Source organism: Mobula hypostoma, chromosome 1 (genome assembly GCF_963921235.1).
Source record: "Mobula hypostoma chromosome 1, sMobHyp1.1, whole genome shotgun sequence".
NCBI classification, from domain to species: Eukaryota; Metazoa; Chordata; class Chondrichthyes; order Myliobatiformes; family Myliobatidae; genus Mobula; species Mobula hypostoma.
The window spans coordinates 85296482-85311333 of record NC_086097.1 but is presented as its reverse complement, the minus strand read 5'-3'; the positions used below and the strand labels follow the sequence as shown (position 1 = coordinate 85311333).

Here is a 14852-nt window from a genome sequence, read left to right as displayed (position 1 = left end):
GTTGGTTTTAAACAAAAATGAAATCAAGTCATTAGAAAGAGGTGACATCAGATCAGAAGGTGTAGAATCATTGTGGACAGAGCTAAAGAACTGCAAGGGTAAAACAACCCTGATGGGATTTATATACAGACCTCAAACAGTAGTAAAGAGGTGGTCTGTAAATTAAAACAGGAGGTAGAAAATGCATGTAAGAAGGGCAATGTTGCGAAAGTCATGGGGGTTTTCAATATGCAGGTAGAATAGAAAAATTAGGTTGGTGATGGATCCCAAGAGGGCACTTTCTAAAATGTCTACGAGATGGCTTTTTAAAGCAGCATATGGTTGAGCCTGCTAGGGGATCAGTTATTCTAGACTGGGTGTTGTGAAATGAATCAGAATTGATCAGAGAGCTTAAGGTAAAGAAATCCTTAAGGGTCAGTGGTGATAATATGATAGAATTCACCCTACAATTTGAGAAGAGGCTAAAGTCTGATCTATTAGTAATACAATGGAGTAAAGGGAATTGGAGGCATGAGAGAGCAGCTGGCTAAAAACTGACTGGAAGGGAACACTAGCAGGGATGATGGCAGAGCAGCAATGGCTGGAATTTCTGGGAGCAATTCGGAAGGCACAGGATAGATACATCCCAAAAAAGAAGTATTCTAAGCATTTTAGAGGCAGGATGACACAGCTGTGTCTGACGAGAAGTCAAAGCCAACATAAAAGCCAAAGAGGGTATGTAATAGAGCTATAAGTAGTGGGAAGTTGCAGGATTGGGAAGATTTTAAAAACCAACAGAATGCAACAACAAGAGTCATAAAGAGGGAGAAGATGGAATATGAAGGTAATCTAGCCAATAATTTAAATAGAGGATACAAGAAGTATCTTCAGATGTATAAAGTGTAAAAGAGAGGCAAGAGTAGATTTTGGACCACTGGAAAGTGATGTTGGAGAGGTAGTAATGGGGGACGAGGAAAAGACAGATGAATTGAATAATTATTTTGCATCAGCCTTCGATGTGGAAGACACCAGCAGTTTGCCAGAAGCTGAGAGTGTCAGAGGGCTGAAATGTGTGAAGTTGCCATTACTAGGGCAAAGGTACTTCGGAAATTGAAAGGTCTGTAGGTATATAAGTCACCTGGACCAGATAGTCCACATTCCATGGTTCTGAAAGAGGTGGCTGAAGAGATTGTGGAGGCATTGATAATGATCTTTCAAGTATCAGCGTATTCTTGCATGGTTACATAAGACTGGAAAATGCAAATGTCACTCCACTCTTCAAGAAGGGAGACAAGCAGAAGTAAGGAAATTATAGGCCAGTTAGTATGACCTCAGTGTCTGGGAAGATGTTGGAGTCGATTATTAAGGACGTGGCTTTGGGGTACTTCAAGGCACATGATAAAATAGGCCATAGTCTGCATGGTTTCCTTAAGAGAAAATCTTGATTGACAAATCTGTTGGAATTCTTTGAAGAAATAACAAGCAGGATGGACAAAGGAGAATCGATGGATGGTGTGTAGTTAAATTTTCAAAAGGCCTTTGACAAGGTGCTTACATGAGGCAACTTAACAAGATATGAGCCCATGCTACAGGAAGGATACTAGCATAGATAAAGCAGTGGCTGACTGGCAGAAGGCAAAGCATGGGAATAAAGGGAGCCTTTTCTAGTTGGCTGCCCGTGACTAGTGATGTTCCACAGGTGTTGCTGTTGGGGCAGCTTCTTCTTGTGTTGTATGTCAATGATTTTGATGATGTAATTGATGGCTTTGTGGCTAAGTTTGTGGAAAATATGAAGATAAGTGGAGGGGCAGGAACTGATGAGGAAGTAGTGAGTCTGCAGAAGGATTTAGACAGATTAGGAGAATGGGTAAAACTAGTGCCAGATGGAATATAGTGTAGGGAATTGTATGGTCATGCACTTTGGTAGAAGGAACAAAAGTGTAGTATTTTCTAATGGGGAGAAAATTCAGAAATAAGAGATGCAAAAGGACTCCTCATGCAAAGGTTTCCAAAGGTTCACTTGCAAGTTGAGATGGTCGTAAGGAAGACATATGCAATGTTAGCATTCATTTTGAGATTACTAGAATATAAAAGCAAGGATGTGATGGCTTTACAAGGCATTAGTCATGCCACTCTTGGAGTATCATGAGCAGTCTTGGGCCCCTTTGGATCTCCAATGACATGGAGGCCAAGCCATGGGGAATATTTAAGGCAGAGGTTGATAGATTCTTGATTAGTCAGGGCATGAAGAGATGCGTGAAGAAAGAAGAAGGTTGGAGCTAAGAGGGAAATGGATCAGCCATGATGAAATGGTGGAGCAGACTTAATGGACCAAATGGCTGAACTCTACTCCTATATATCTTATGGCCTAAGAGCTATGAAGTAATATTTCAGCACTATAAAACTCTGGTTAGACCATATTTGGAATATTGTGTTCCGTTCTGGTTGCCTCATTATAGAAAGGATGTGGAAACTTTAGAGAGGATGCAAAGGAGATTTAAGGTGATTGAAGGAATGCTTGGGGGGGGAGATGACAGAAGTAAGTTTTTTTTTACACAAAGAATAGTAGAATGCTCTGCTAGGAGTGGTGGTAGAGGCTGATACAACAGGGACATTTAAGAAACACTTAATAAGCATGTGTTTGGTAGAAAAGTGGAGGACTATGCAGGAGGTAAGGGTTAGGTTGAACTTAAGAGTTGGCTACAAAGTTGGCAAAACGTCGAGGGCCGAAGAGCCTTACTATGTTGTATGTTAACAACATTGTACAGCTTATTAACAGTTATTTTGGGTCATCCATAACTGAGTGGGTGCAGTTGAGATACAAGTGCTAATATTATTTCACACAACTGAATCCCTGCTTGCTTTCCCTTTGCTGCCATATATCCTGTTGTCTTGAGCTGTGCGGTTCAGTGCCTGCCCCTCTCAACTGGTTGTCTTCACCTTGCTTTCTACCTTACTTACAAAGGTGAAAACTGGCACTGATGGGCTTGATACTGATGGCTGGGTTGGCAAGAGCGCCAAAGTCGCCTCAACGTTTGATGCGCCAGTGTAATTAATTGTTTGATTCCTGCTTCATCAAGTATTCCAATGGTGAGAGCCAAGGTTACAATGACATGTTACATTTATTATTTATAAATGTCAAGTCAAACTTAATCTACCTTTTACAATCAAAAAACCGTTTATTGTTTCAGCAAAAAAAGTTGTCATTTCAGATGATGAAAGTGGCATTGGTGTGAGCACGTGGTCTGAGCTGTTTTTTTAGCTGGATGGTTTTCTCTATGGATTCTCTTGGATTGATATTCAGGTTTGCTTCTGTAAGTATGTAAATACAGAAGACAATTGGACAATGGCACCTTGGATTCTAGAGGAGCACAATTTGCTGTTGACAGCCAAAACAATTCTATTTTAGGTGCCCTACAGCAAGGAGGTTGACAGTGAATTTGAAGAGTGCTTGGTGATTAAATTGGTGAGTTGATTTATTATTGTTCCATGTAGAGTGAAAAACATATTGCATACCATCCTATGAATCAATTCATTACAGCAATGCATTGGTGTAGTGCAAGGTAAGACAATAAGTGTGCAGAATAAAGTGTTACAGTACAGAGAAAGTGCAGTGCAGGTAGACAGTAAGGTGCAAGGTCACACTGAGGTACATTGTGAGGTCAACATCCATTTTTTCATACTAAGGAATGACTCAATGGTCTTATAACAGCAGGGTAGAAGCTGCCCTCGTATCTGGTGTTATGTTCTTTCAGGCTTTTGTATCTTACTGCAAAAAGAACAGGTTCCATCTGATTTACAGAGATCCCCCCCCCCCCCAGATTTTGGGAGTTTGATACTGCTGATAACCCAAGTTTGGCTAGCCAGATAGATTAAAAGGAATACATTAGTGAAGGAGGTACATGGGTCTACTTTATCCCCATCTTCCCCCCACAACCTCACACCAGTTTTATCCCCAATGTTTCTTTCTTTCCCAGTTCCAATGAACCGTCTTCATCCTAAAGCATTAGCTCATTTTTCCATCCACAAATAACTGTTGAACAATTCCAGCATTTTCTGCTTCAGATTTCCATCTTTGGTTGCTTCCTGATTTTGATAAACAATTTACAGTACGTATATTGATAGCCTTGTTAAAATTCCCTCCCTAAATATTAAGAATCTCTGCCTGTGACTTTTCAAAACAGAAGTAGCAAAAATCCAGTCACCTCGAATTGTCTGCCTGTATATTTGTACAAAATAGTAGGCATAATAAAATTACTACATTAGATAGATGGCCCTCTGTCCACCAAGTCTACAATTAGCAAGTGACAATTTACATTAATCCCAATTTATTCACCCCACATTCCCCCATCAACTGCTCCCAGATTCTACCACCCAGGGCCATTTCCTCAAAATTAACCTACAACCCACAGTTCTCAGTAGTGAACCTTCCCATGTAAAGGATCATCATTCTATGATTGACAAACTTCCTGACGAAGGGTCTCGGCCCAAAACGTCGACTGTATCTCTCTTGCTGCCTGACCTGCTGCGTTCACCAGCAACTTTTATGTGTGTTGCTTGAAATTCCAGTATCTGCAGATTTCCTCATGTTTGTGTTCCATATTAAACAGTTTCCTTTGTTTGAATGTTCTGAGCCAGAAGGCATATACCTGTACTTGAAATGTTTAGCAAAGAAGGCAAGTAGTGATAAATTACTTTGCATAGTATGTCATTATACTTTGAACTGACTGAAAGGATGCTTCTTTACTTCCAGTAATGCACCCCCCCCCCCCAACCATCCCTTATCTCCTTCCCTGCCCATTACCTCCCTCTGGTGCTCCTCCCCCCTTTTCTTTCTTCCATGGTCTTCCGTCTTCTATTAGATTCCCCCTTCTCCAGCCCTGCATCTCTTTCACCAATCAACTTCCCAGCTCTTTACTTCATCCCTCCCCCTCCTGGTTTCACCTATCACCTTGTGTTTCTCTCTCCTCTCCCCCACCTTTCAAATTTATTCCTCCATCTTTTTTCCTCCTGTCCAGCCCAAAATGTTGACTGTACTTTTCTCCATAGGTGCTGCCTGGCCTGCTGAGTTCCTCCAGCATTTTGTGTGTGTTGAAAGGACGCTTGCAGGTTCCCCTCCATCTTATTTACCATACTGAGGGGGATAAAAGATTCTTCATTGCTGCTGGATCTAAATCCTGTGATTGCTATCCAACACAGAAGGAGTACATTCACTGGAAATACTGCTGTGGTTCAGGGCAATGGGTCACCAGCACCTTAACGAGGGAATTTATTTATGTATTTATTGAGAAACAGCATGGAATAGGCCCTTTGAGCCATGCCGCCCAACAATCCCAATTTAATCCTAGCCTAATCAGGGGACAATTTGCAATGACTAATTAATCTACTAACTGGTACGTCTTTGGACTGCGGGAGGAGACCAGAGCCCCCGGAGGAAACCCATGTCGTCACAGGGCAGAATGTACAAACACCCTACAGGTAGAGGAATGAATTGAATCCGGGTTGCCTGTACTGTAGAACATGGTGCTAACCACCAAGCTACAGTGATAGCCAATAAATGCCGGCCTTCCTGGTGACGTTTTGAGAACAAATAAATGATGCTATGCTGGTGGAAATCTTTCAGCTTGTCAACAGATCGGTTCAAGCTAAATAATTAGGGCCAGAATTTGCTACAGCAATACTATTTTCTTGTAGTACACACCACCTCCTAACTAGCCAAGCCAGCTCATAAGGTCTGGGAACCTCAAGGCAGTTCATAAAAGTTTGTGCTAGGAGGTGACCTGGCACATAAAACGGACATATCCTCAGATTAAAATATCACAGTGAAATTTTACTGTTTGTACCAATTTTTGAGTCAGTAGGAGATTTTTAAAATGACACCATCCATTTTTGGCTGCATTTATAAAACCTTAAAATATCAAAAAGCCCAGGAAACCTGACACCAATAAAAGTCAAAATGTAGACAGCTATGCACCATCTTTATTCCTTAGTAGATATTTTTTATTATGAATAGTTTATTTTTGAAATTTAAAAGATGTCCTAACTACAATGGTATAAATACAGGAATTAAACACAGTAAATCCAGATTCAGCCCTATATTGGTAACTGTAAAACTAAAGGTATTCCATTCTAGTGTCAAGTTATAGTTGGACAGAAAGTGGATTATAACAAAATTACTGTGTGGGGGGTGGGGGGAGGGTCAACGTTGGCAACAACATTTGGAGATGGTTTTATTTAACTTGTCATGGCTGGGATTGGGAGGATAATGGTAATATGCTGTGTACTACCTATCACCCAAAAGTTCTGCATGACCATGGTGTTGTAGGAAAAAGAAAAGCTAACGACTCATAAATAGGGATGTGGTTGGTGCTAATGTGGTAATAAGGAACCACAGGCCAAGCCTAAAAGCAGAGGCATGGAATGCAGCTCCGATAACACCCAAGTTTCAGAAATTTTATTAATTATTGTAATAGAAAATTGGATTTATTAGTAACTGAATTTGATTTTTGGATGATCATCTTATTCTATAATCAAGACCTAATTTGTTACTTAATTAAGCCTTTCTGGAACCATTATTCTGCTGTCAAAACCTAGTTATACTGTTGATCAAGTTTCTGTGCAATCTGAGGATGTAATAGCTGCAACAAGTTTGTGCTCAGGGAGATTATAAATTTTAATAAATCACCTGTTATTTTGAACAACACACGGTCCTTCCGCATGATCCTCCACATGGCTTGAGAGAACGGGCAGGTCCTGACAACCTTAGCACAACCTTTAGGCTGAGCTTAAAAAAAATAACTTGCATCTGTATAGTGCTATGCACCCAGGGCATTCCAAAACATTTCACTGCCAATTAAGCACCCTTGACATGTTTTCAATTTCACATTGCAAAGGAATGTGGCAGCCAGTTTGTGCCCAGAGAGGAACATGAAACTGATCAGATAAGATGCATTATATGTCTGAAAGCTGAAGGGAACGCATCTGTTATATACTGAAATAGTTTTATGTCCACACAAGAAGGGATTGAGAAAGTCATTCACCCTTTAGGACAGAGAACACACCAAAATACTTCAGTGGTTTTCAGTCTTTTATTGTAAATGTTCACACATTTTCCCTTCAGATTACTGTACAAAGCAGTTTTGAATGTAATTCTGGGGTGTTTACACCTAAGGGCCCAGGCGAACAGGCAGTGCCATTACCCAGTTACCGAAAGTTTTCCCAAAGAACTACTTCGCGGTGAGCAATCCTGCCTTTACCAAATCTAGCCATGATGGTCAAGAACACAATGCACAGCAAATGGAACTACTTCAAGTAGCTAGGCTACAAGTTCATGGTACCGTGTACAGAATCTCTTTGATGCAGTAAAAGAAAGCAACAGGAAAAAAAATCAGAAGACAACAATGGAAAGGAAAAAAAAACAATTCCATTCAATGCAACATGCAAAGCATGCAGACAAAGGATAGAAAATTGGTTACAAAAACCACTACCTACAAATGGTTTCTAACTTGAATGTGGTCTGTTTGTGTGGAAAACCAATCCGTGTTTTGCTTGCACTCGTCATGGCAGTGGACAAGCCCAGAGCTGAGATGTTTTATTTCTACTGCCTGGTCTTTGCTTTCCATCATCTTCAGGCTCCAGAAGTGAACTGGTTACAGCTGAGCCTGGTGGGATGCCAAGTCATTCAAAGAAAATGGAACTTGCACAACCCGATACTACATGAAAAGTAACAATGCTTCAAAACACTGTCTTTCACTCATGGAAAAAACGAAAGCATGTGCGGGTAGATCTTGACTTTGTGAGACAGAATACAACAGGCAGGTCGGCAGCTAAGTCCAACTTCTCCATTGAAACCAACGGAAATAGAAATTAATGGAGAAATATAACGCAGTCTGCCGATTTGCTACCGACAATGTTACACCAATCCAAATCCACCAGATACCTCCTGGACGCCCGACTCCCATCCCATCCGCCCCAACCCTCTACCCCATCTTTACTTTCAGGAACTGAGATGGATGATGTACCCATTGCTTCAGAAGACTTTTCAGAGTTGAATTAATTAGCCTTCTATATTTTCTTTTTGACAGATTGTGGAGATTATCTTAAGCTTGTCTGTGAAATGATTTTGAATCTGCAAATGATACTGCCTTACCAATGTACAATGATACAATTTACAGCGGTTTCACCAGGATAAATGATCAGCTACAGGGTACAACTACAACATTAATAAAGGGCTCTCCCTCACTGAGTTATTCAATATAAGAGTCGGATGTCACAAAGTCTCTGTATAAAGGGGCCATTTATGTCTAAAAGATTTACCTTTGTCATGCCTACAGTATATCCTCGAGGCTTAAGAAGGTCTTGAAGGTACTGTCTGTAGTGAATTATTTTGTATAAAGAATCTGGCTAGAGTGGAAAAACTGCAGAAAGAGTTAGTTGAGAATCTGTATAAAATGTCATCCGACGGCTTGTATAAAGAGTCACCTGGGAGAGAACAGCAGGTTTAAAGATATTATATTCACCCTTAACGACATCAGCATACAAGCTATGAGTGTTTGACCATGTGATATAAAGTGGGCATCTCTGGTGTATAGAAAGAGGTTTTAAGTAGTATTTACTGCATGAAATCGTTTTCTTATATTGAGTGAACGGTGGAATACATCTGTGGGATATAAAGCGGGGCCTCTTTTCCTGTACTATATAGAAGTAAAACACTTGATCGTGTCAGGCCACAGTGGAGAAAACACATACCCACAGCCATCATCATTTAAATTCTTAGGTGCTACAATCTCTCAGGGTAATTGCCTGCTCCATGTCCAAGCTGGATGAAAGTACCAATTGTTAACAGCTACACTTGTACCACTGTTGAGGCGAAGGACCGGGGCGGTGAGCAGTAAGATTTACCTCAAGGATCTTGCTCGTAAATATAATCTTGGAATACTTTTAGATACCTTAAGAATACTTGATCTGTCTCTATGGGGCAAAGACATTTAGTCTGATGGATATCTTCACTACCCTTGCAGTGATGTGTCCAAGGGGATTGGGGACAAGCAAGGAGCAAAGGTTTACCCAAAAATGATCCTAAACATGAGTGTAATGCAAGGCTATGGACAGGTTTGCACACTTTGCCCCCCAGATATGAAAGAGGTACAGACTACCCTTATCAAACAAAAGCTGTAAAACTTAAATTATTGCGCAAAAAAGACCATTTGCATTGCCAATTGAACAAAAACATTAACTCCATCACTGTCATGTGTACCAGAGTGCACCTAAATCAAAAACAACTGCAGTCAACGCAACTACAATTTATCACTTCGAAACCTAGAACAACTTTAACTAATTAAGGAAAAATGTTTAAAGCAAACTAATACCTTTTTCTGTAAATTCAGTTTTTTTGTGTAATTTTACTCAAACCTTTTCGAGCCAGAAAGAAAGATATGCACACAAATACACAGAAGTTTTCCATGCAGACTTTCTCTGAAAAAAGAGGATCATTACTTGGACATAAACAACAATCCAATAAACTCATCAGCATTAACAGCACTAGGCTAAACTGAACGATGAACATGATTACCCCCGCAAGTAAATGAACTATGCTTCTGTAGGATAGGCTTTTGTTTTCCTCTCAAAAACATTGGGAAGAAGATATACAGCAGGAAAAATAAGAGCACTTTTGAGTATCTATTTTATGACTGCGCCTGCCATCCTAGACATTTTGCATTCAAAACGTAACGTGCACCTTCTCCCCGGAACCGTTAATGTCACCAGTCTATTAGATCTCATTTTCACAGTAAGCATACTTTGATGCTGCTGTAAGCACGAACCTAATAATTGTGCTGTTTGCTTCCCCTAACCTTGACCCAGGTGAAATGTTTACACTGTATAATGCATTCGGCGTCTTGTGTTCTGAATTAGGTTGCTAAGATTGCAGCGCTGATTATGGACAATCAGGCAGCTGAATGTTCTATGATGTGAAGGGGATGCTTGGGCAAGGACCCAAGCACTGAATTCCAGATGGCGACTGCTCTTCATTTCAATGTAGTATTAAACCAAGAGTCATACAGGAAGGTCTTGAGAAACCAGGAGTTAATGGGAATCCAGGGGACGTACTGACAAGAGACAATCATCCTAGCTCCAGTATGTCCTGGAGGGCACTGTTCCAGCCTGATGTCATCGCTGCCTTATTAATTATCTTCCTTCCATCGCAGAAGTTGGGAAGTTTGCTGATGGTTGCTCAAAGTTCCCTTCTATTTGCTTTCCCTAGACAACGATCAGTTCCGTGCCTACTGTGAGCAAGGCTTCCGCAATAATCAGCCTTGAGCAGTTCTGAAATAATAGTCACATTGTACAAGTTATAGACTTTGACCATTTTCAACAAGATCAGCTCTAACAGTTTTACCTTGGGATGTAATGGCATTATGATCATCTACTCTCCACCATTAACAACCTGGGGGTCGCCATTAAAGAGAAACATTACATGAGCCAGCCACATAAAAGCCAAGCCTATGAAAGCAGATTACAGAGTCTTACCTTGTAACTCCCCAAGGCTGTTGCGCCATTCACAAGTCACAACCCAGATGTTGTGGTCTAAATGAACATGGTATCAGGGACACTCAAGAACCTCCACACCATCAGAATTAAGTGCCCCATCCTATCAGCAACCCACTTTCCGATTTAATCACTCACTCACTCACTCACTCCCTCCACTACAGCTTCTCCATTCTTGTTGTGTGCATAAGGCACACTGCGGTAACCTGCCAATACTTCCTCAGCAGCACCTGCTACGCCTCTTGACCATGGACCATAAATACAGGGGAATATTGCCACAATGATGTGTGCTTAAGTCCCAGTGCCCAGTGCGGTTATGAAATTAAAATCCTGGACCTCTCAGATTTATTATGCTTTTAAAAGAGTAAATTCGCCACAATTTGGCAGTTCACCATCTGCTTCTTAAGCACAATTCACATTGGACGATAAATAGCAGACGTGCTGGCAACGTCCACCTCCTGAGATTGAGTAAAATAAATATAACAGACGTGACGCCACCTCAACTACTCTCCGAGGCTCTCATCCCACTTATTACCATTCCAGGCAATTGGAATTAAGGATGGCTCTAGCTGTGAACTGAGTGAGTGGCAGGAGTTAGCTTCTGTTCCAATATTCCAGATCAATCATGGGGCAAATTAAGCTAATCCATCAGACTCTGAATGCTACTTGTCTCTTTCTTAGTAAATGGCAAGGCAGAATTAACGTCGCAACCCAGTGCACCAATTCTGTGAACCCAGCCCTTCCTGAAGAACTGAACGAGTATTCTGAAGGGTTTGAGCTCAGCTTTTGCCTTCCATGTGCTTGCCTTGGCTCTTTTCATTTGTGATGATGCAAGCAAGCTACATTAAAACAGGGTTCCAAAGCGTACAGGATTTGTAATTAAATTAAATTAGGTCTCTGCTATAGGCGTGCTTTCAAGTGGATCCCACTGCCAGCCCGTGATGTAAATGCCATCCAGTTTGTTCTTTGAGACTATTTGCTTTGGGTGGATTTACTCTCCAGAGGAAGGACTGAACACAGTAATTGCTATGGACACACAGCAGGGCAATACTCATAAACGGCAGTTCTCATTGCTGTTCTTTTCTTCCTTAGTTGACAGTTCAATTAAACAATCCTTCATCCAATTCAATTCAGGTAACCCAACAGGACCTAAGCACTACCTAACCCACCCCTCCCCCTAACATTAGTTTCATAAAAACCCTTCAGTAAGGCAAGAAAGCTCAGGAGCGACTGATGAAGACACAGGACTGTCCTCTACAAAATGTCATGTTTTTATTTATTTGTGGGACATGTGCTGCCCTCTTCAATGGGACCATCTCCAGTGTTTCTTTTAAGAGTGGAATATTGTTGGCAAGTATTGCATTGTGTTCGAAGAGATTCAAGTGATGTGTCTCTTTGGGGGTAGCACAAAGGCCCCTTTGCTTTAGAACCCCTTTATATAGCAGTAGGCTTCCAAACAAGAGAACAGAATGTATAGTAACCACAATCCACCAAATAATGCGGCGGTGGCAATGCGGGGTCCCCGCGGACCCCCAAGCTCTCCCCCGATGTGCGGCCGCCTCCTGTACAGCAGGATGCTCACGCTGACAAAAGCAAAGATGGTGAAGAGAGTGACAGAAAAGGCCAGGGTGCCTGCTTCCACTCGGAACTCCTTGCCCTGGGATGCCCAGTAGATGGCAGCAACAGACCACGCCAATCCAATGCCCAGGAAAACATTGACCGCATTGCTTCCAGTGACGTTCCCGATGGAGGCATCTGCATAGTAGTCCTGTGAGGCTGCCACTTTGCTGGCAAAGGTATCTGTGGGATAACACAAGGTGCAGCAGATCAAAACAGGAGTAGGTAAAAAAAACTTTTACATTCATTGGCTGAAGTGAGCCCAAAAATAGTGATTGGGAAAATGAGTTACTTACATTTTCACTTTGAATATATGAAGTTGTGGTGTTATATCTGATCCCTCAAACTTGGGCCTCTTCTGATGCTGCTCCCCAGTTCCCACTCCACATTTCCTCTCTACCCACACTCTCTTCTGCAATTGAACTATTTAGTTAAATTGACTCCCCGTGTTTTACCATCCAGGATGTTTTAACACAATTCTCTGTACTACATCAGCTATGTCTCTGCCCTTTCCACCAATTCATCTGTCGCTCTCCGGAAATCTGCAACTGAGCTTCATCCGTTCTTCAGTGAAAAACCCAGAATACGCCCAATCTTGTTTCATGATTGTAACCACACAGAAAGGAGGTATTCAGCCCAAAGGCCTGTGCTGACTCCTGACCATATTCCATCGATCACCTTCCAGCTAGCCTCTTTCCGATCCGCCCAGCTTTTTATCCACACATCTGCCCTCCTCCTTCACAGTCCCGAAACATTGACTGTTTACTCTTTTCCATAGATGCTGCCTGACCTGCTGAGTTCCTCCAGCATTTTGTGTGTGTTTCTTTGGATTTCCAGCATCTGCAGACTTTCTTGTGTTTCTAGCTTGTTAAGATTCTGATCACCACCATGCATTCCAGGTGCTTCCCTGCCTTCACGCCATTTTTCCAGAGTTTACATTAGGGTACTTAATGTTGTGTAGTTGACTACTTGCCATCTTCACATCTTTCTGGTTTATTTGATCAGGTGTTACTTGCTTTCACTTGATTTGACAATTTACAAACTCTCCAGATATAATACATATACAGGACTGTCAGCCTGCAATGTTGTATATAAACCTACTCCACAATCAATATAACCCTTCCCTCCCATACACCCCATAATCCAGGCACCTGCCACTCTGTGCAAAAAGAAACTACATTTGAAATCTTTTCTCCACTCACATTAAGCAGATGTTCTCTGGTTTGGGGCACCTGGGAAAAAGGTGATGACTGTCCATTCTATTCCTCTCATAATCTTATTCACCTCTAGTAAGTCTCCACTCATCCTTTTGGGGTATCCTGTTGCTTCAAGAGAAAAGCTCTAGCTTGCTGTAGACATGTTCTTTGATCATTTTACTAAATCTCCTCTACACCTTGCCTAAGACTCCCGCATCCTTCATATATTCAGGCAACCAGGACTGAATAATATACTTTATTGAGTCATAGAAAACTAAAGCACAGAAACAGGCCCTTTGGCCCATCTAGTTCATGCCAAACTTTTTATCTGCCTAGTCCCATTACAGTATGTACCTATCCAAACTTCTCCTATATGTTGAAATTGAACCCACATCCACCACTTCCACTGGCAGCTCATTCCACACTCTCATCACCCTCTGAGTGAAGAAGTTTCCCCTTGTATTCCCTCTAAACATTTTACCTTTCACACTTAACCCTGACCTCTAGTTCAAGTCTCACCCAACCTCAGTGGAAAAAGCGTGCTTGCATTTACCCTATCGACACCCCTCATAATTCTGTATATCTCTAACAAATCTCCCACCATTTTTCTATGCTGCAGGGAACAAAATCCTAACCTATAGCTCAGGTCCTCAATTCCTGGCAACATCCTCGTAAACATTCTCATTAAGCATGTGCTTCCTATTTCTACTGAGATATATTCTACTTTAGTACTCCCAAGCACATCAATTAAGTCTCATCCAAAACTCTGTGCTGGACACACAGAAAGTGTAATTGTTGAGAAAGCTGGAGTATTATTGATGTGCGTGTGGAAATTAGCAATTTTCACAGATGACGTCACAAAGTTAAAGAATGTGAACGACGATAAGCCAGTGGTGGCAGGTAAGGATGGTGCCTGTATGATGAAAAGAGTAACGATAGACAAGGATAAATCCAAGGCTGAAAGTATGGATCTGGGTGCTATCACGGGGTATTATTATTTCTGGCTATTTCAAATAGCCAGCAGTGCAGCCACATGAAGGAAGTGATTTTGACAGCAAATTAAATGCAATGCAGGAAAGTGAGATGTAGCTAATTACTGAACGGCAGTGCAAGATATAAGGGCTTGCATCACAATTGCAGCCAAGTCATGGCTATAACTGTGAATGTTCAGAGACTGGCTTTTCAACTTACTGAGTCCTTGCCAACAACCATTAATACAATGCTAATCCCATTTTTATAAAAATCCCCATGTTTTCAATCCTGCAGTTTCAACCACTCACTTACACACTTGGTGAAATTTTCAGCAGTCAACCAATCCACCCAGCCTGATAACTTTGGCATGCTGGAGCAAACCAGCACGTCCAGCAGAAACAAGCAAACTCCGCTCAGAGGTCAGGGTCGAATCCTGAATCAATGGAGCTGTGGGGCCGTGTGGCTCTGCTACTGTGCGACTCACAAGCCTTAGAAACAGAGTTACTTCAGTCACCTCCATGAGGGTGGCCAACCCAGCTGCTG

General features: G+C 41.6%; 1 protein-coding gene across 6 annotated transcripts in view; it reads right to left on the bottom strand.

The window, feature by feature from the left end:
- Positions 1–7059: 7059 nt before the first annotated feature.
- slc8a3 (solute carrier family 8 member 3) overlaps positions 7060–14852 on the bottom strand; it is a 518329-nt gene continuing 510536 nt past the window's right edge. For all 6 annotated transcript variants that reach the window (XM_063052126.1, XM_063052143.1, XM_063052133.1 and 3 more), the window contains one exon: positions 7060–12324. In XM_063052126.1, coding sequence (XP_062908196.1) covers positions 11948–12324 — 377 coding nt within the window. In that variant the 3' untranslated portion in view covers positions 7060–11947. The remainder of the gene's footprint in view (positions 12325–14852) is intronic.